This window comes from Lycorma delicatula, chromosome 1 (genome assembly GCF_047948215.1).
Source record: "Lycorma delicatula isolate Av1 chromosome 1, ASM4794821v1, whole genome shotgun sequence".
Taxonomy (NCBI): domain Eukaryota; kingdom Metazoa; phylum Arthropoda; class Insecta; order Hemiptera; family Fulgoridae; genus Lycorma; species Lycorma delicatula.
This window is the reverse complement of record NC_134455.1, coordinates 49,246,358-49,268,435: the sequence shown is the minus strand read 5'-3', so window position 1 is coordinate 49,268,435 and position 22,078 is coordinate 49,246,358. Positions and strand designations below refer to the sequence as shown.

The 22,078-nt window shown below is 33.2% G+C and overlaps 1 protein-coding gene across 2 annotated transcripts in view; it reads left to right on the top strand.

Moving 5' to 3' along the window:
* Positions 1–1,195: 1,195 nt before the first annotated feature.
* The window catches only part of LOC142318038 (uncharacterized), a 34,352-nt gene continuing 13,469 nt past the window's right edge, over positions 1,196–22,078 (top strand). The window contains exon 1 of one of the 2 annotated variants that reach the window (XM_075354569.1): positions 1,196–1,440. In XM_075354569.1, the coding sequence (XP_075210684.1) occupies positions 1,336–1,440 (105 nt within the window). In that variant the 5' untranslated portion in view covers positions 1,196–1,335. Of the gene's footprint in view, positions 1,441–15,879; positions 16,585–22,078 lie in introns of those variants that run through there. The other variant, XM_075354575.1, reaches the window with a different exon arrangement.

The following is a 22,078-nucleotide window of genomic DNA, read 5'->3' as shown; positions in this document are numbered from 1 at the left end:
TTATTCTTTTCTTTTCTACATGCCTTCTACATCTCTCCTTGAACAAAACCAGTATTTTTTAATAACAAAAGAGGATAACAGTCCTTTTTTATTAGTTAAAGAAACCTATTTGTGGTTGGTTGCAGTTAGATAATAAGCTACTTCAATTGCACTAGATAATAACAAAAGCTTTAGTAAAAAGAATTCAGATGTACATTGGGCACAAGCAGATCTCTTGGAGGTATATATTTAAAAGTTGTCCAGTAGGAGAGAAACGTGCTTAATTGGATTTTTAAATTTAGTATTAAAAATAGCTTAGAAAAATTTAAAAGACCTTTTTAAATTATTTTATTAAATAAAACCTTAAAAATAAAATTATTATAAGATCTTATCTATTATTTATGTTTATTATCTTATGTATTTTAAACATGAGAAAAATGAATCAATATCTTAACCAACCTAATAGCACAGTCGTCATACTAGTTGGTCGTTGCAGTAATGAATGAATAAAGAACAACTGGATACTTTGTGATAGAAAGGGTGTAATTTAATCCCAAGTATATCAATCAAACAAACATGCACATTTATAGTATATATGAGAGGATGTGCAAGTCCACATTTGTGTGTAAAAAAATATTTTTTTCATATTTTTCCTACAAATATCCTAATTTTTTCCCCTGTGGTTTGCTGAGAGAGCTGTATTTCATGCTATTAAACATAAGTAATATTAATACAAAATAAATACAATAAATGTTCCTTTAATGTGAAATTTTTGTTAAGTAATTTTTGTAAAGTTTTTAGTAGATTAGAAAATTACAAATATGGGTTAGTGACTGTTCATATTGCTTCATAAAGAAGAGTGGGTGCTTTATTTTCCATAACACAATTATCTAACAGTATATTCATTATGAAGTCCTCTTGTATAGTAGTTTTAATTTCTTTCTTTTTATTTTATCATACTTAAGTTGATGGAGCTATAAATATTGTATGAAATTAATATTTTATGCAGATTATTTGTAATATTGCACACATGTATAACATATCTATAATATGATTTAATCTCACTATTTCTCTCATTTTCCTCAGTAAGTTCAGACTCATTAAGATTTGTTGATATTAAATAATTTTATCAATAATTATTAATATTACTGCATATTATGCAACAGCCAAACTAAAAGTAGAATAAATTTTATTGCATTAAACTGGCATTCTACAATAGTATATTGTAAAACATCTTTAGTTAGATGTTTACTTCGTTAAAAACAATAGAATGTTTTTTTATCTATTTATTTTATTAATTATATTTTATTTAAGTGTGACCAATATTTAGAAATGAAATAAACATTTTTTTGTTAAATGTTTCATTTGAAAATCATTAGTTTTGTCAGTTTTATTTGGATTCATGCTGTTTTAACTTTATTACCATGCAGAAAGACTTTTTGTACATCAAACAATGAACATGTGAGTATGTTTTAATGATATTTATTTTTACATTTTACACATTCATCTCTGAGAAGTGAGACCTGCAGTATGTAATTTAATATCTATAAAAAAATTTAACTTTATGTTTATTTACTAATATACTTTATTTCATCTACAACATTTTGAGTAAAAATCAGTTTTCACTGGCATGTAATATAATTGAAACTTATTTGCTTTTATTAATCAACAGCTGTTATTCAAAGATAATTCCAGTATTATATTACATCCAATATACCTACTCTAATTTTACCACTTTCAAATGATTTTTGTGTCATCATTAACTAAATTATATATTTGATGGAAGTTAATTTTTATTTTTTTGGGGAAAATGGTTATACTGTAAAACAGATTAATAAAAAAATAAGTTTGTGCGCCTACTATTTAAATACCTTGATAAATCCTTTGAGATATATTATGTTGAATATCTTTCACTAGTACATTCTATCTCATTCTTTTTTTTTCTTTGTAAATATGTTTGTCACATTTCCAAATATTAGTAACAAAACTAGAGGTTACAATATTAATTAGAGGCACTGTAAGAACTTTTTACTATTTTTATTCAAGTTACCAAATGTATATTTTTCTTTATTATCATAAACTGATTTTTTATTTTAATTTTTGAAGAATACTGGTCCTACAAAATTATTTAGATTCATTTCAGCTTAAAATGATCACATTTATTAAGTAGAGAGTTTAATGAATGAATGTTTTTATGAAAATATCTCTCATTTACTGGTTGTTTTTGCAGCCGCACAACTAATTGACATCAATTACATATTTTCTGTTCTCCCAGTTTTCATTCAAAAAGTTTTAAAGTATTGTTTGATTAGTAAGGTTATGATAATACTGATTTAAAAAAATATTGAAACAGTTTTTATTTTATTTAAAAATAGATCAATAATATGATTATAATTGTTTTTTGTACTTTTTTTAGTTTTAATAATTTTTTTTAATAATTATTTGTAGTATATATTTTTTAATCTTTGCAGGATATAAATTTTATTAATGAATTTATTATAACTTTTTTATGGCTTTTATTGGTCACTGAAATTTTAATAAATGAAATAAAATAAAGACGACATTATCTAAATCTTATCACAATATTATTATTATTTTTTTTTTGGTTATATGGGCATCAATTTCTATGGTCATTAGCCCTCATCCCATTCTTTAAAATAGAGGTTAAATCACCATCAAGTCTGTCAAATGTGTAAGGGTGTAAAGGGCCCTTACATTTTATTTAAAAACACAAAACTAGACAAGACAGAACATTTAAACAAAAACATTGAAAAAACTTGCAGGGTATAAAGGCCCCGATATTAAAAAAAAACAACCGGAACCGTCGTTAAGCAGCCCATCAGTTGCCCTAGGATGCCGTAGCAGTTGACTCCCCCTCTATAAATAGTCCCGTAGAACGTAACCAATTTGGGTCCCCGTCGCGTCATAAGAGCAATTCATCCACCTGTTCGGATCTACCAGCGCGACCGCAATGAGTACGTTCATGCCATCAAGGAAGCCAAAAATCAAGTTCTGGCAAGAGTCCATGTGCGAGTTGCAGCACAACCATTGGCAGCTCGCAAAGTCATGTTACCAGCCAAAGCCAATGCACGTGCACGTTTTCGATTTTGGTTTGGTGGTCGTGACCACACTTTAACATCTGTGGCAACTTACCAGGGGTTCCTGAATACTCTATTTCCAGATACTCAGAGGGTGAAACAGAAGTCAGCGTTAGGACGGGAGAGACACCATGGGTGAGACATCTGGCCGGGCTATGAAAACCGTAGATATAGACAGAGTGGTTTCTTGAATAGCACTGAGAAAGGCAACAGGGATTGACCAACTCGATCCGGATATTTTCTATCATCTGCTGCCTGTCATAAGAGAGCCGCTTGGCAGACTGTTATCAGGGTGCCTAAGCTGGGATTTCTTTCCAACTTCTTGGAAGGTGGCTTAGGTGTGGGTGCTCTTAAAATCTGGAAGGATCCGAGTAGATTCAGCAGTTGTCGACCCATCAGCCTCTTGCCGGTAATCGGCAAGAGGCCCGCAGGGCTCTGTTCTCGGTCGCTTGCTGTAGAACCTGATATTCGACGGATTTTTGGGGCTTACATTCCCAGAAGGGATCACGGCCCAGGCTTTTGCGGATGACTGTATCCTATTAGTTCGTGATAACTCACAACCGCAGCTAAAAGGCAGAGCGCAGGCGGCTTTGTTAACCCCCAGAGGGCTGAATAGACATTCAAAATTTAAAGATTTCTGTACCCAAAGACGAATTTTATGCTTCTCAAGGGTGCAGGCAAATTATCACACAGTCATAACCCCCGTATTAAGTATAAAGGCTGTGTAATCAGCCGAGTTCGAGTTCATAAGTGCCTAGGTGTTTTGTTTGATGAGAAGTTGCTGTTTAGCAACCACATTAGGCAAGTAGTGGCTGACGCCGTCTCAGTGATGCACAAACATAGGAGGATTTCTCGGAAAGACTATGGGTTGTCGAGTCGTCAAATGTACATGGTGTACCGAGGTGTCTTCAAAAGCTTGACCTCTTACGCGGCTTCTGTTTGTGCAAATAGATTGGATGTGAATAGAGCACTTCTTCAAAATTTAATAAGTGCCCAGCGCAGAGCCTTAATTACATACATTGGTGTTTTTAGAAAACCTTCTACGAGGCTACCACCGTATTGGGAAGGCTCTCCCAATCGCTTTAGTGGTGAAAGTTCGGGTAGCCATGAGGCCGAGAGGCCAAGGTATTTGGGATGAGGGCCAGTACCGGACAGGAACGGTGATCACAATGCACCGGATCTAAATTTCGTTCAGTTGCCCATTTCCCGCCGGCGGAAGAGGTTACAACCTCGCGATGGAAGCACGGCAGTTAGAATGGAACACTACGACTAAGGGAAGACCATTGTATAAGTTTATACAGGATCTTGAGAACAACTTTTTTTAAGAACACCTTGGAGGCCAGGTGCTCACCTACCACGTTAACTGAACTAGTATCTCTTTCAGTTCCACCTGGCAGCTGATCAACTCTGCGTCTGCGGGGAGGTCCAGTCAAATGAACACCTGATGTTTGACTGCCCTGTTGTTGGGGGGTGCCAGAGACCGGGCCATCCTGAAACTTAGAGGTCAAGAAGAAAATTGGCCACTCACAAGCGACGAGCCCAGAATCGAATTGTCGGACCGTGTGAAAGTTCCTAGATGCGGTTGCTTTGTTCAATCGGCATCCTTAGTTTGCTTAAGGGAAAGACTCTTACCGTATTGCCGTGGGAAGCTAACCCTGAGTATGGCTGACCAGTAGCCAGTTATTATGGCTCCAAGCGCTATAAAATGGTGTACAGGTACTTGCTGGCATTCAGCGACCTAGGCATGGCAGCGAATTGCTGCCTCGAAAAAACAAATTTTATTTATGGATGACATATTTATATTTTTAGTAGTTAACGGGGTGCGCGTACCCATTTTAGCAAATATGACAAGTGAGCAGTTGGGACAAGAAAGCCGGTGGTGTATGGCATCGCGCTTAGTCCGCTAACGCTGTTAGGTAAGCTCTAAGAGTTATGTTAGGATACTGGTCGCTAAACTGCTCGAGGCTCAGTTGCCATTTGTGGCACAGATATTCGGTCTTATGCTTTAGGGGTGGTGGTGGGAGAAATTCCAAGCAACCAAAAATATCTGTTCAGGACGGCCAAAGAATCCCTCGAAGGGGAAGGCTGTCCTTCCTGGTCCTGACGTACCTGGCTTCATGCACGCCTTGTTCATTCCCTTTGCCCCAGGCCCTTTGTCTACTGTCGAGGGTCCCCCATGCCATCATCGGATACACTCCGACTTCCGACACTCTTGTATGCAGGTAAGCCCGGGCGCTCTAAGCAAGAGCGCCCTTCCGGTCCTATACGTGCCATGCTTCAAGACTCCCTTTTTTCACACAGAATGAAACTACTTCGCTTAGAGATTCCTTACACAGTTTGAATTTCCTTATAGACTTGTTAGTAGTATTCCACTGTCGTGGAGATAAGCAACTAATTTTTTCTTATTTTCCACTTTTCAGATGAGCAGCAATGTTATTTATTACTCCGTACCTCTTTCTGAGGTCCTCATATATGGTACACTTTTCCATTAGATGCTTGACTGTATGTGCTTTATTACAAACACCGCACATTGGTCTTTCTTTGCTGGTTAACAAATATGAATTTGTTATTGGAGTTTCACCACCACCTATCCTAGTCAGCTTCACGTCGTTCTTCCATTTATATGGAGAAGTTTTAACTGATGGATATGTCCAAAAAGACGCCGAGTACGTACTTGCACTCACTGGAGCCATATCCGATACCCTAAGAACTTCGTCCTTTGTGCCATTGCCGGGGGCAAAACCATACTGGTCGTCCGTCAGCATATGGTTAGAAGTCAACCTACTATTAATGCGGTAGAACCTTCTCGAAAACCTTACCTAGGCAACAGCATCAGAGGACAATAAGAAGAACTTACAGTGGGATCCTTGTCACCACCTTTTAAAAGCTTTTTAAAAAACACCACGTTTCCAACATGCTGGGAAATATCCAGCAAAACACCTCCTATTAAAAATCCTAGTCAAAGGACCAAGAATCACTGGTAACGTGTGAACAAGGAGCAACACTTTGATACCATCATATCCGGGGACTTTATTCCTAGCCAGGTTGCAAATTACCTGGCGGACATCCGCCTCAGTAATCTCAGAAGACAAATTCTCAGAGCGAAAATCTACGACTTCTCTGCGAACACGTCGAAGATACGAAGTCTCACCAATCTCAGTATCATCTGGAAGCAGATCGTTCATCAGAAGAGTGAGGACACGATCTTTATCTATTACAACTCCATCCTAGGTCAAAAGAGCCGACAGAAGAATGTCTTCTTATGACCAAGAACTCTATAGACACCCCAAGGGTCTTTATTTCCCTGCTCTTTAACAAAAGAGCGCCTGGAATCACGCTTAGAAGACCTAACCTTATGAAAATACTCGGTCTTTTTCCGAAGATAGTCCATAAGCAAAACTGCACACCGATCAGGATCACCCTCACGCTGCGCGGCTCTCCTGAGCCGGCCCACAGCCCGCTTCATAGCGGTCAAGTCCCAAGTCCACCATTCAGCTACCCTTTCTCGACCAGTACTTCTGGGAATTGATTGTTCAGCGGCTTCAACTGCGGCATAAGAGAAATTCTCTGCCAGATCATCTAAAGGGAGATCTTCCAGACCATGAGCAAAAACCCGAAGCCTGGCCGTAAGAATATTAGAAAATCTAGGTCACTCCGCCTTCCTGTGCAGGAAGCGCCCCTGCTGAGCAGGGTCGTTCCCCCTATAGACATCGCGCAGCCCGCCAACTAACTCAAAAACTGTTAGTCAATGATCACTCCCACAATCATCGACCTCTGACCAGTGGCTAGTCTCCTTTATGTCTCTGATCTTCAGCTGCTTCCAACTGTCAAGAAGTGCAACATGGAAGTCCTGCTTTAAGTCCTGACTTGTGGTCTTCGATCCCTCCACCTTGTTCACGAAGATCGCCTCCAGCTTTTTAGAAGCAATCTTGCTGGCTTCTCACTTATTCTTGAGGACATCAGCATAGCTCCTGGGCTGCGCTGGGGCCTGAACCAACTTAAGAAGGATCTTAAGCCTTCTTGGGCTGGAAGGCTAGGGTCTCAAAGCCTTCTGCCACAACAGAAAAGGCCTCTTTTAACTTAGTCAGTCGAGCAAGAATGGTCTTCCTTGCTCCTGAACTGATGCTGCTGGGTAGGACCAAAAATTTTATGAAGTAGTCCAGGTCACTCTGAACTGCTTTAGCCAGCAGAGCAGAACTGCCAGGCGTGCCATTAACTTTTAAAGATTCAATCACAGGGATCGACTTGACCCAGGTGGGAGTCTGTGTCTCCATCTCAGATACCTTATCCTCACAGGAAGTCGAAGGCACAGGCTCTGGCTTCCTCTTCCGCCTGGGCTTGTTAGCCATACCAGGAAACCTTCCATGGCTGAAGATTCCCTAACCTGAATGGACATCTAATGTTTTACTTTGACCTCCTGTTTCATATGACAGAAAATTGGCAAAAGTAATTTTTGAAAATTTTGGAAGTTGTTTTTAATTGCATGGTTATACTGGAAAGATTCTACAGGGTTTCTTTTAATACTCTCATGTTCCACAAAACAAATAACAAATGGAGTTATCATTAAATACATTAATATTAAAACAGGGTAATCAAAGCATTATTTTGCAAAATGGTGTGTTTAACTGAGTTTTGGGATTGGGAAGTTGTATATGCAATCAATTTTTTTTGGTAAGTTTGATTTTTAACTGACTTCAAAAAAGGAGATTATGTATTTAATCCATATTTTCTTTTTATGTTTGTTTGTGCTCAATTTTTTTTCCTTTTAATCTGATTGAAATAAATCTTCTTGCAATCAATGCAGCAGCTTTTGACAATGGTACGATGATGTTGAAAAACATTTTTAGACAAAAAGAATCAATCTGAAAATTGACAAAAAAGTTTTTCGCCATTTGGCAGGTAGGTAGGGACAGTGAGAATCATGATATTCTGTATGCATCCCCCACATTAGACGACGTGGGAGTCTTCTATAGGAGTCTTTTCATCTTTTTCAGACCCAATATTCATTACATATACTAAACAGCATCAGTAGGGGCAGAGGGAATCTTATAATTCTACATATGTGCATCATGTTACATGACCTTGATATCAGTTCAGTTTTTAAAAAAATAAAATTTGTTATGTAGTTTTGCATTTTAATATGTAATAATAATACAATGTCTTTCTTTTTAAGAATGTGACAGCAATGTAAAAGATCTTTTTTACAGTTTATTGTTCACAGAGATTGCAGATATCAGTCTTCAAAACTGCATTGCTTAATAGAACATTTTCAAAAACTACATGAGAAGTTAGTCTTAAAATATGCATAATGTTTTGTAATTTAATTTTTGAGTTGATCCAATTTTTTCTTTAGAAAATCTTTATTGTTAGCGAAAATTATTCAAAAAACTAAGATTAGTTTTGGCTCTGCAATAATGGGTTTTTTTTGTTGTTTCTTTTAAGTGAAAATCTTCAGTCATTATTCCGATAAAAGGAATGTAGAAATATTCCTTGGTCATTTAAATCAATGCCTTTTTTTCTTGAAAGGTATCAATTTTAGTAACTTGTTTTTGAATGACATGAATATATTTTATTAAAATTTTCTAGCAAGTCAACAGAAACTTACTTGAGTTCTCGAACCATGCAAAATAATATAGCACAACCTTGTTTTATTAGTTTTCTGAATGACACCATGATTTTAATAGATTAATTGTATAAAATTTAATGTCTTTATTTTCTGTTCACACAGAGCCAGAAAGTCAAAATTTTTATTATTACCATTACAGAATGAAGAAAACAACCCAAGCTAGAAAGCAAATCAAATATTTTAAAAACATTTATTTTTATAACATCAAAAATACCTAACACTTACCACATACTACTTTCCCTTTAGAAGAAACATATTCTTCAATTTAATTACTTTTGACCTATTTGTTCATACTACTTTTTTTATAAATAATCATTTTGTTCTCAACCATGCTAATATTTTTTTAACTATATTTCCAACAATTTAAAACACTATAACGACTCAGTTTTCACTAAGAGACATCAAACACATAAGTAAAGGAATTAAAAAAAAAACTAAGCCATTATATAAGAAAGAATAAGTTGTAGCAGACATATACTTCATATCTAATTACAAATAAGTCAAATAACACCCAAAATTTCATATCAATTTGAAGTTTTTACCATATATACTAAAAATATGTAGAATCACATCAAGAAACAATATAGCTATATTATTTACCATAGTTTCCTAATTGTTTGCAATTAAATTTGACATAAAATATATATTATGCCAAATTTGATTTTATATACACATACACACACACACACACACAATATATCTTACAAAGACCAATTTGCTGTTAGGTAAAGAAATAAATGTTATACTACAAGGATAGTAGAATGAATTGAATTGTAGCTGTCGCTGCTGTATCACCAAGCATCAAGATTGGTTGCACTGCATATATTTAGTTTACATTAATTTCATAAGACATAATAAATAAAAATTTATATAAATAAGGATTTATTGATACCAGAAATATTTGAACAGCATTATTATTTCATAGTTATTTTCTCAAAATATTCATCTATATTACAGCATAGAATGCATATTTTTTTCTGGATGTCGCAAAATATTTCTTTAAATATTACTACTTAAAATTAATTCCATTAAGTAACATGCAAAACAAATTGAAGTGAATTATTGAATTTTTCTGTACATAAATATGTTTAATGTATTTTATTATTAACATATTTTAAATTAAAACATTAATATTTCAAATTTTTATTTAATTAATATGCCATATCTAAAAATTTATCTCTAAATAAATGTATCCTTGAAATGTTGATTTAATAACATAATTAAGACTCAGAGAAGATATTTGTTTTTTTGTTTTATGTCCTTAAATGTTCTTACTATACTTTGCTTGTAAATACACAGGAAGAATATTGTTAGAAAGGAAAAATTTTCCATATTATTGTTTTAAAAATAAAGCCTATGATTTACACATAAATATAAAGATTTCATTTATACAATCCAGTAGCTAAGGTAGAATCACGTAATGAATGTATCAAGAGCAACTACCCTTTTCTTATATATACTAATAATAATAATATATATATGTATGTATATATATATATATATATATATATATATAAGAAAACCAGGTGATTTATTATACATAGCTAATTCTTAGGATATAATGAGTTGGAATTTTTCTTGTACTTTATTGCTATTATGTAATAATTTTTCTTTGATCTGGTATCATATTTATGCAAATCCTTACTCAGTAATAAAATTATTGGTTAAGTATAATGACATTAGCTCAAAATTCATTTTACAAATAAAACCAAGAACATTAAATTAATAAGACATAAGACTTTATTATCAATGGGATCGATGCCATATTTTTTAAAACCTGAAATCAAGTTTTGAGAACCACTTCCCCTTTAACAGCTTGGGAAAGTTTTACAATTCCCAATTATATTTTTCTTTTTATTTCTTTTCTTTTTTGCAAGAATTTAAAATGCTTTTCACCACTTTTTCAGAGGTACAAAACAGGCCATAAAAAGTAAGTGGGTGAGGCATCTAATATTCAGAGGCCAAATGTTGTGTAATCATTTTTACACATATACAGAAGTTATATATGATTAGAAATTGTCTCAATAATTAGAATGATTAGAGATTATTGAAACAAAGAGTTTCTTATCATTTTTCACACAGTAAGAAAATGTGCTTCAAAGTAGTCCGCAAAAGGTGGCGGAATCAAATCAACATTCTGGAGAAATTGTAATATGTACTTAATTGGTCATTCACTGTCTAGGTAAACCAAATGTATTTAAATATATTATACACACAAGGTGGTAAAACCTTTACCCCTATACTGCTAAAATATGTAATAAATGATTAGTTATAGCTTGTATTTTATATATATCATTAAAATAAATCACTTTGTGAAAAACATTTTTGTAATTGTAACCAAGATTTTTTTCACAAAAATTGTATATTGGCAATGGGAAAATTTTTTTATTGTTTTAACATTGAAATTAATATGAGCTAATAAATGCATCCCTTCAGGTATACTTATGTTCGCTCTTAGCAAGGTAAATTATTTTTAGAATAATGAGATAATTATAAACTAACTTCTTATTTAAATAATTTTTAATAATTACACAGAAAACAATGATTTCAATAGTGAAGCACACACACACACACACACACACACACACACACACACACACACACAGAGAGAGAGAGAGAAAGAGAGAGAGAGAGCGAGAGAGACAACTTAATTCAGTGATTTTCAAAAGAAGTTTTTTCTTCAGTAAAAGTCCAAGTATATCAAACACTTGGATATCAATACTTTTCTATTGCACTCCTTTCAACTTAGTCTTAATCATAGGCAATGAAATTTTATACCTTTTAGCTGAAATTTGTTAACACTATTTTATGATATAGATTGCAAGCACTTCTCTAATTTTTCTTTGAATGATTAGGACATTTCTTGTGCCAAGTTCTTAACAGTGTTTTTTGCAGTTTTCCTGAAATAACGGCCCACAAACTTTGTTAATTAGGATATTTTAACATTATTTTTTGTTACCTTTATATTACTATTTTAGTACTTTTATGTTTTGTTTTGCCATATTACCAAGTCTTTTGTAGTTTATATTATTGTAGTTTTATAACATATTTATACTCAATTTAATATTTTTATGTTATCCTCTTGTATACATCCCCAATAGGACTAGTGCACATACAAAGATTTTATTTACTGTTTTCCGTACTTTCTTCTCATTAAACTAGGTCACTCAGCTTCCCTATTAGGACTTTTTTCAATGAGGTTGAGATGGCAGTAAGGGTAAATGTAAAGCTATCTAAAAAAAAAAAAAAATCATTATTTAACTCTGTTCTATTATTTTACTTTGTTTATTATCAGAGACAATTTATTATTTATCAAATTAAAATTGTTTTCTACATTTTCGTTTCTATTTAATTTTATTGTTATGTTTTAATTGCTGCTCCACAAGCGGACAATATTCTTTGTTAAAACATTTTATATATATTGTTAACAAGATCGGAATAACAAACCTGAGTAACGGATTCCTACTAAATAAGAAGAAAGTAGTAGAAAATATAATAATGGGAGGAATCCAGAAAGGGGCTAAAAGAAACCCTTTTGGTAAAGGTAACCCTTTTGGTCGTTTAACAATCATCTTTTATACTGCCCACTGACACACCTAAATAATGGTTTGTTCTGTGAGAAGAGTTACTGGATCCAAGTTAGGAATGCATGGGAACGAAAGGGCTCAGTCAGTCGTTCTCATGCTCATCTGGGGTCTGGTCTGGCAGGTAAAGAAGATAGGAATATAAGTACTCTGGGGAAGACCAGTTGAAACTAGTTCTACAAATCAGTCTAAGCGAGACATTATGATGTCAGTCTGTGAGATGAGAGTCTGCGGGATGTGAGTTCTGTGAGATGTCAGTCAGCAACCGTATTCTGCAAGGAGGTCAGTGAAGAAGCAAATTTCTAGTGAACTAAATTTGATGTGATTTTGGTGATGTTACAAGTAATTCCAGGTCATGAAAACAAGAACTGGTTCAGTAAGTTACTGTTAGACTTTAAGTAAAAGAGATAATGTACTAAATTTCATTCATAAACTGTTAGGGTAGTTTTGTTTGTGAACAGCAAAGGTATTTACAGTGGAAGTTTTATTATCTTATTGTGATATTGTTGTTAATACAAGACTAGTGGCTAAAAGTGTTAATACTAGCCTTCATGCTAATGTCTTTTGTCAATGGGACTGAATTCTGGTCTTCATTATTTACCTACCTATGAATAAATGCTGACGATTACTTTAAATCCTGTTTTGTATGTAATCACTGCTGTTATTATTATTTACATTTATTATTACTATTATTGTTGTTGTAGTTGTGATTACTATGATCATTATTTATTTATTATTGTCATTATTTTAATTATTATTGTGAGTTGTGTATTATTGTCATTACCATTGTCATTATCATTGATTTATCTTTTTTTACTTAGATTCTTCAACTAATAAATTGTAATTATAAAAACATTCCCGATTATCAATCTCTCAATATTCTGATCAAGCCGCGGACACATGACACTGGTTTCAGAAATAAGATATAAAGTTGAAACAGTTTTTATTTGTTATGATTTATGTTAGTTTAAGGTTTACATTGGTCAAATTTTATTTTATTTTGATTGGTTAGTTCTGATTGCTTATTGTTTGACTTTTTTTTGTTGTTTATTTTGATGTTTGATGTATTATTAAATTCTCAATAGCAGTAGTAGTTAGCATTGTTCGTTATTGATAAGTTTTTTCTATTTATTACAGTTTATTCTTGCATTTGTAATAGTAATTTACTAGTAATAAGATGAACACTACTAAGGAGGACATTACTGCCCTGATAATACAAACTGGAAAATAGTATAAATGAAAATATGAATAAACTAGCAGAGGAAATGTGTAATCATATGTCTAGTATTGTAGATGAATTCAGTAATCATAATACCCAATTTAGAAACGATGTAGAAAGTGCTAAGGCTGATGTAGATGTGTTTAAGGTAGACTCCAATAAGTTAGAGAATACGGTAGATAAAGTCAAACTTAGTTAATAGTAATTTAAATAACATTAATTATAGTTATGTAATAGTAATGTAAATTACTAACATTATACATGTTAGCATGGACCATGGAAGTAGCTCGTAGTGCTACTGTTGGTTTTATCAAACTACCCTCAGTAGACTATTGGTTAAAGCCACCCACCTTATTTACCAACAAATGGTTTGGAACCGTTTTTCACATTACTTCAGGCCAAGTCCTCCTATCCTAGCCTGAGAAGGCTGCTAACTACTTTTCACCTGGCTCAGGATTATTCAGTTCACCCTTCTTCATCTTGAGAATCTCCTCAATGAATCAGGCCCCTCACTCCTAGCTGCTCAGATCACTGAGAATCATCACAACCACACTGTGGAGGCTCAATGCTCCAAGATCAGCCTCTAGTGCCCCTCAATCTGCTGCCCACCAAGCACATTTGAAAAAGGTGTGCTAAGCGTCGTCCCGTACACCAGGGTAATAGAGGCAGTCGAAGGATGGTGCTTTTCCCTATGGCTGGAGATAAGCATGGAAGTACCACTGACCCACTAAAAAAAAGGACATGTAGTACTCCACCTCTCCATGCTGCCTCTCTGTCCATAATCTGACAGGGATAAGCCTTATAGTCCATCATCCTCTGTTCTCACAATCCCAGGTCTTTTGCCAGGTGGAGAACATGCAAGTCCATTCCTTCCCGGCAATGGTCTGCCAGTGTTTGCCTGCCCACTGCTTCCTGAAGGCCAATCTTGCAGAAAAAACTATCGATATAACGCCGGCGACCACCAGAATGGCAGGCACGGAAACCGTCCGATACGCGGAAAGAGACTCGGAGCGGTGTGTTGCACCTATTTGCAAAAAAATTGCAAAATTTTTTTGCAATTTTTTGTAATTGCAATAGGCTCATTCCTGACCCTAATGGGAGGAGGGTGTCAATACGGGTTTTTGTTAGAGTTATGATCTCCATCGTGAAGGGCTAGAGACAACCCATGGTCGTCCAGCCAGGAACTGATCCTGCGCATCGCTCAGCTAAGCTTCTGTTGGGTCTGTTTGGCTCCACGACGCGGTCTACTACAAGTAGCATAACGTCATCACAGTATTCAATCAAGGCCGACTATTCCGTCAAACTCAGCAAGCTGTCGCGTCGTATACAGTGTTCCAAAGTTCGGGCCGGGGGTTGACCCCTGCGCCGCTTTCGATGTCATTGCGGTCCTACACCAGCCTTCCGCGGTCTCATAGATGAGACCACAGTTCCTCGTCCACCATTCTGAGGTGGTATCGAAAGATACAAAACGAATGCTCCCGAGCCCAAAGAATATCGCTCTACCCTGCAGAGTTGAACGTATTTTTCACGTACAACGTAACGAGAAAGACCACAGGGCGCTAAAAATGATTTTGGTCCTCTGCTCGCCGCATTGCCTCAACAACTTCTTGAGCTACATCGGAAACCCTGCTGGTTGGGCGCCAGGCCGCCTACGTCATTCATCTCCGCCATGTCAAGGGAGTATTTCCCTCTGAAGTCTGTATGCGTCATACCTCACTACAGTGTCCTGAAGATGAAGTCCGCAGCTACCACAACCCTACTGACAGCAGCAACGAGTACATCTTCCAGTGCGTCAATCTTTAGTGAAAATCTGCTATCGAGTCATTCGGAGTGAGATAACAACTAAAAATCTTTCCCCACCGTAGCAGACCTAAACGAACCCCTCGCCTGCGCTGCCAGAAGCCCATACCAATAGCATTTAAAACACCGAGGGTTCTGGGTCATGATCTTAATCTGGCATTACATCCAGTCAATCCTTATCTTGGATTGATTGTGTAGTCATCTCGCCAATCTCTGCTACTGCTATCCTTTGCTACCAGACATTAGTATTGAAGGAGCAGTTACAAATAAAAATTACAAAACCAAACTTAGAGTATCAAATATAATAAAAGAAATGAAAATAACTCTACAGAATATAATACAGATTCGTAATAACTTTTTTTTTAATAATAAAGCTAAAATTTTATTAGATCTAACTCGGACTAGTCTTATCAAATATATATCTGTGCAGAAAATAATAATATAAAAAAATCCAAATAAATAGGTAATATAACAAATAATTTTTTTTAAATAATATATTTTTCAAATTTTATAGGTTGTTTTACCTGCAACCACATGAGATTCACTGTCACATTTACAAGGTTAATACTTTGATTTGCCATCTTAAAAAGTTTGTTTGTAAATAAAGAATTTAATGTTCAAAATCTTACTTGTTTTGTACATATCTGTTTTGATTAAATGTTTTTAAACTTTGTGATGTCGGTTATTAACTAATGTGAGGTGTATACTAACCGTTGGTATGCGTAAAAAATAAAATAAAAAAGCGACGATGTAGTGAGATCTATCATTGTTCAACAACAATATTTCCTAATTAATTCAGCCCAGCTGTGATGTTTAAAAACTGAATTTTCAATTTTAACTTAGATTGAGATAGGTGTTGTATGTATTTTAGTTCTCGTGGGAGTTCATTCAAAAGGATAGGTACACGATATACAAGCAATGCTTTACCAAATGAATTATTAAATCGTGAGGTTAAAAAGTTTTGTTTTCGTGTTCCGTACATACATCTTGAACTGTGTTGTAATTGCAAATAATGTTTCTGTATTGTACAATATTTTTCCAAGCCTTCAAAATACATTATCCCATGAAAGCCAACTTGAATTTCACAAAACAGAATTCCTAATTCTGGATATGATAGATTTTAGGAGAGCTAATATATAACCAGAAGCTGTTGAATAGGAAGTGATTCCATCCTTAGTAAATTTTCTATTATTGGAAAATATTGTACATGTTTAATTTCAATTGTTAAACATTCTGATAGTTTATTAAATTTATAGATATTTTAAACAAATTACAAAGGTGAGTAATGTGTGTGTTATATTTCATATTGCTAGCCAGAAGAACTCCCAAATGCTTTAGATTGTCAACTAAAACTAGATTTTCACATTTATAGGTATAATCTGTTCTAAAACAATTGTGATTTTTGCAATACATAGGCTTATTAGGAACACTTGTGTAATTATCTTTATTGATACTGATTTTTTAACCATAACTATCAGTTGTGTTTTGTTTGTGTTAAGAATGATATAATTATTGAAAAAACTTTACAGGGACATTCAAATCTTATTTGGTGTGTGTTATTGCTTCATGTACATCAATGTAGTCATATATTATTGTGTCACCAGCATATTATAAGGCTTTTTCTCTAAAGCTAAGATATGCTAAGTCATTTACATGTAGATTATAAAATAAAAGTGTTAAATGCTTCCCTGGATCAGACCACATCTCTGTTTTATGGAAGGACTTAAACTAGGTACCTAATTAGGCACTGTTTTACCTATAATTACTTGAACATATCTGTCAGCAAAATAGATTTTAAAATTTTGTTAATAATTTTCCTCCATCTTTTATCTGAATTATTTTCTCAATTACTACTCTACACTGTACCAAATCAAAGGCCTTTGACAGAGCCAAATACAGCAATTACAAATCTTATCATTAAGTGCAAAATCATTCGTTAGTTTTTCAATATTGTCTGCAGTGATTTATTTGAAACAATACCATATTTATTATTATTAATTATATTAAATCTTAGACAGAAAATATTGAGATAAAAAATACACTGTTCAAATATTTTCATTATCAGAGAAATAGAACTGATTGGCCTATAATTACAAAAGTCTGTATTAACACTTTTTCTGTATATAGAGCTAAGATAATTAATCATCAAAGCATGTGGGATGTGTTCAGTATCAAAATCTTAATCAAGTAAATCAAAATTAGTTTTAGAAACTCGATATTATTCTTTATATCTCGTACCAGGAGAGTAGGAAAGTAGGAATAATTGACTGGAGATGTTCATGTATATTATTAATATGTATAGAGGCATGGTTACCTGTATATAGTATACAGACTGTTCCCTCTTCCATGAGAAATTGTTCTGTTTTACAATTGTTCACTTTCAATTTTAAAATTATCCTTACAACATCCTTCATTGTTAACCTAACCTTTTTATTAAGGAATGTATTCACAATTGACCAGGATTTTGTGTTGTCTTTACTAAATTTATTAAATGTATTAAAATAATAGTTTCTTTTTGTTTTACGAATCATAGAAGTTAACTCATTCCTTATTTTCTTAGACCTATTTCGTAATTGAATATTCCCTCTACCTCTCTTTACCTTTCCCCATAGCCTATATTTTTCTTTAATCAGTGATTTTATTTTATTGTTAAACCAGGGATTCACAAAGTGTGTTTGAGCATTATTAATTTTAATTGTAATTTTAAGCTATTATATACATCAGAGAATTTTTTACTCCAACAGAAGCCAACAGCAAAGAAGTGGTGGAGAAGTCTAACAGCGGCCACCATTTAATTGCCTGATTTCCCAGATTCTTCAATTTATCATGTAATATCTCCTTATGAAAAATATCATTTGATTAGGTTTGAGATTTAATGAAACATCTGTAAAATTATGATCAGCAGGCTTAGATTCTCTGATTCACTCTTGTTGCTTTCATAATAGCATAAAGAATTCCGTAATTGTGTAGAATGTGGTTATATTCTGATCCCGTAGGTGTTTGAGAGAGAACATATGTTTATGTCAGCAATTAGTATAATATTCTTTTCATTTTTAACAATATTATTACATAATAAAGATTGCAATTCTGCATTAAAGAAATTAACATTAGAAGATAGAGGAGGCCTATAAAAAATTAAAATAAAAAAGTTTTACATTTTTCATCTGGAGATTTATTAATAGCAATTCTGCTAAATTGAATAAGGAGCTTGTATATTTTTAAATCATTTCTATAGGAGATAGTAACACCTACCTCTCTATCAGCTGACCTACCGTGAGAAAATGAATGAAAGCCTGGCCAGCAGTATGTGTTCGTTTCATTTTGATGTAAATTGATTTCAAGCAGATGCCATGCATAGATATGAGTTAGATTTTACCATTTATAAATCAGGAGTAAGTCCCAGTTTTATCTGATACTTCGATAATACAAATAATATTAAGAACACTCAGCAGTTAATAACTAACTGCAAGCTAGATTCAAAAGAATTAAATGAAATAAAATTTCTATCTATGTGAGTATCCAAGCCATCTAGATCCATGATATAGATATATTTAATGATTTATTATTAAAAAGTTAATATTAAATTTAAATATTCAAATTCTTTGTTTCCACTGAAATTCACATTTACAATTATTATACATTACTCTATAATAGTAGTAGTAGTATTCATGAATAAAAATATATAATATAATGCTAAAAATTTACAATTTAAATACAAAAAAACAACTTTTAGTTATGTACATTAGTGAAAAAAAGTGGCTAGGTACTTTTAAGAAAATTATGTTGAAGCACCTTCAGAACAGTTTAAAGAGAAGGTGAAAAAACTACTAAAAGAAATAATAATAATAAAGTGAGTATTACTTCATAATTTATTACAAAATTCAGTTCTTGACCACCACACAATGTACTTCCTGCATTCCTAAATTCAACTCTAGCCTGCCATAAGAAATCCTTATTATCAAATATAAAAAGTCAAACTTTAAGCTCCTTCACGAATTCCTTCAAATTAGAAAATGCTCTATGCAGCGTATGTAAAAAATCCTTTATAAGCCCCAAAATTTGCTTGTGAAAGCCATATTCCTTGTTTGGAACCTGCCGAATAAACAAGGGGATTTGTAGTTGTCTGCCTTCCCTAGCAAAGAAAGGACTCATAACAAGGAAAATAAAAAGATATCTAAGTGGAAGTATACCCAGGTCTTTAAACAGGGGAAAAGTATGTTCAGATCTCCTGACTCTACAGATATACTTAATTAATTATCCTTTTTTTGAGCTATAACAAGAACAATAGGTATCACCCCACACACACCTCTTATTGCAATTTACCATTTACCAAAGCGTAATATACTAATTTCAAATAAGAAATTGGGCAAATAAACTTTAAAAAAGACACTTTACGCTAAAACCTTGTAACATGCATCCCAACCTAATTGATATGCTCTTTCCAAATACAGTTCTCATCAACATAAACACACCTAGATATTTAATAATAAAAACCAATTTTATACTTGCACATTAAATACAAATTTATTCAATCTTTCTCTGAAGACAACTATTACACTTAAGATGAATATTGCAAGAAGGTTCTTGTTTGTTTCTGAAATTAAAATGAATTAATTTAGTTTTGTGTACTCATTGCCATCCTATTAACCACAAACCATAGTTTTAGATGATTTAAATCACTCTACAATCTAAATCTAAGTTCATCAATATTTCTAGCTGAATAACACATTGCTGTATCATCAGCAAAACATGACAAAAGTCCAAATAGATTTCCTGAACAAAGATCATTTATATATATCGTAAACATAATTGGACTGAGTGCTGAATCTGTGGTACACCACATGAAATGGTTGAATATGTACTCAAATCATTTTTTACCCTTTCACACTTGCACAGTCTGAGGTCAGCCACTCCTGAGATATCTGGTTAATTGAAATCCAACCACCAAAGAACACTGGTACCCATGACCTAGTATTCAAATCCGCATAAAAGTAACTGCCTTTACTAGGATTTGAACTTTTTACATATGAACATCTTTTACAGATTTGCCTTTAATACAGTAATATTGGTTTTGACTAAACAATTTAATTTTGTTTAAAAATTAAATTATACATTTCTTTACAATTTGTTCTATAATTTTTAAAAAGCATGAAATTGGCCTATAAATATTTATATTGCTTCACGTTATTTAATAGCTTCACGTTTCTTAAATAATAGAATCACAACTGCAGAAGGAATTACGAAACTATAGTTAATGATATTGTAGTAAGTTTATAGTGTTAGTTTTAATAGAATAGAATAATTTTAAGTAAAGTTGTTAAAATTTTAATATATTGTTTTGTTATAGTTAGTTCCTATTGTTTTATTATATAATTCAGTTATCAAGATTTATGATATTGATTATTTGTAGATAGGTTATGTTAGTTAAGTATTTATATTTAATTAATTGTGAAAATTTAATTATATTCGTATTATTAAAGGTGAACATAGGAGAGAGTAAATTATGGGATGAGATCTAAGTATGAAATTTTATTTATCTTAATAGGCATGCTTCTATCTTCTATTTAAATCATTATGTTTGATAAAAATAAAAATCGTTCATAAAAATTTATAATTTTTATCCCTCCCAAGCTTCCAAGTTTTTGCAAACAATACAGAAATGTAAGGGGTTTAAAGTTGATTAAAATAGATAGGCTTGTTTGAATTGGATTTATGCACCAAAGGTAGTGCAGATCTACATTTTCTTGATTTTTTACTACTTCATCATGTGTGTCTTTATTAAAAAATTATATAATTACTGGAGCTGCTACATTATTCTGCTTCTCAGTTGATGAGTTGTGAACTGTTCGTCTCCTATATCAATTTTCTGTGCATGAAGGAGATCGGAGATCTTCCTTTATTTTGATGTTCTCTCCTTTTCTTTAATATTTTCTAGAGTTAATCAATATCATGAGTCCAACAACTTTCATATTCTTGAACCATGCATACTGCTTTTCAGATTCAAGGCCTGTCTTTAAAGATGACTTCACTTTAACAACTCCAGACCTTTTGCTGTGTTCAGATATCTCTTGATGCATCTTCAAAACTATAAAATAATTGTTTCTATGTGGGAGATTCTTTTACTGAACATTTTTTCATATTTTTTTAAAATTTGACTTTCCAAGTGTTACAGCAACTCCAGAACAGTCGTAGTGAAGGTTGACATTTCAGGTCCTACATGCAATAAACTCACCATTATTAGGCAGTTCTTTATTACATATTCCACATATATTTTTTCAATTCAGATAGCTTCATAGGGCAGATTCAAGTAAGCTTATGATAATTTGGTGTTTTTGTAACAACAATCTACGAACCTCTATTTAGTTAATGGTAAGGTTAAGGTTAGAAAATATTGACATTTTATAACAGAAGAGAAAAAGCACAGTTCTTAACAAAATGATGTAAATTATTTAACTCTTTCAAAGTATTCACAAATACAAGAACATAAACTATAAAAAACGATATTAACACATTTGAATGAAACATTTCCAAATCGAAATGTTTAATTCAATAAATCATTCATGTATCTGAAAGATACATGAATGGGGCTTATTCCCCTTATATGGAGATTATTCCATGTCGCCAGGTCATATCGAAAGCCTTCTGAAGATCAAAGAAGACTCCAACACAATGTTTCCTTGTAATAAAGCTGTTATAAATAATGTTCTCTAAGTTGATCATTTGATCGGTGGTAGAATGGTATTGCTGAAAACCTGCTTGATATGGTGATATC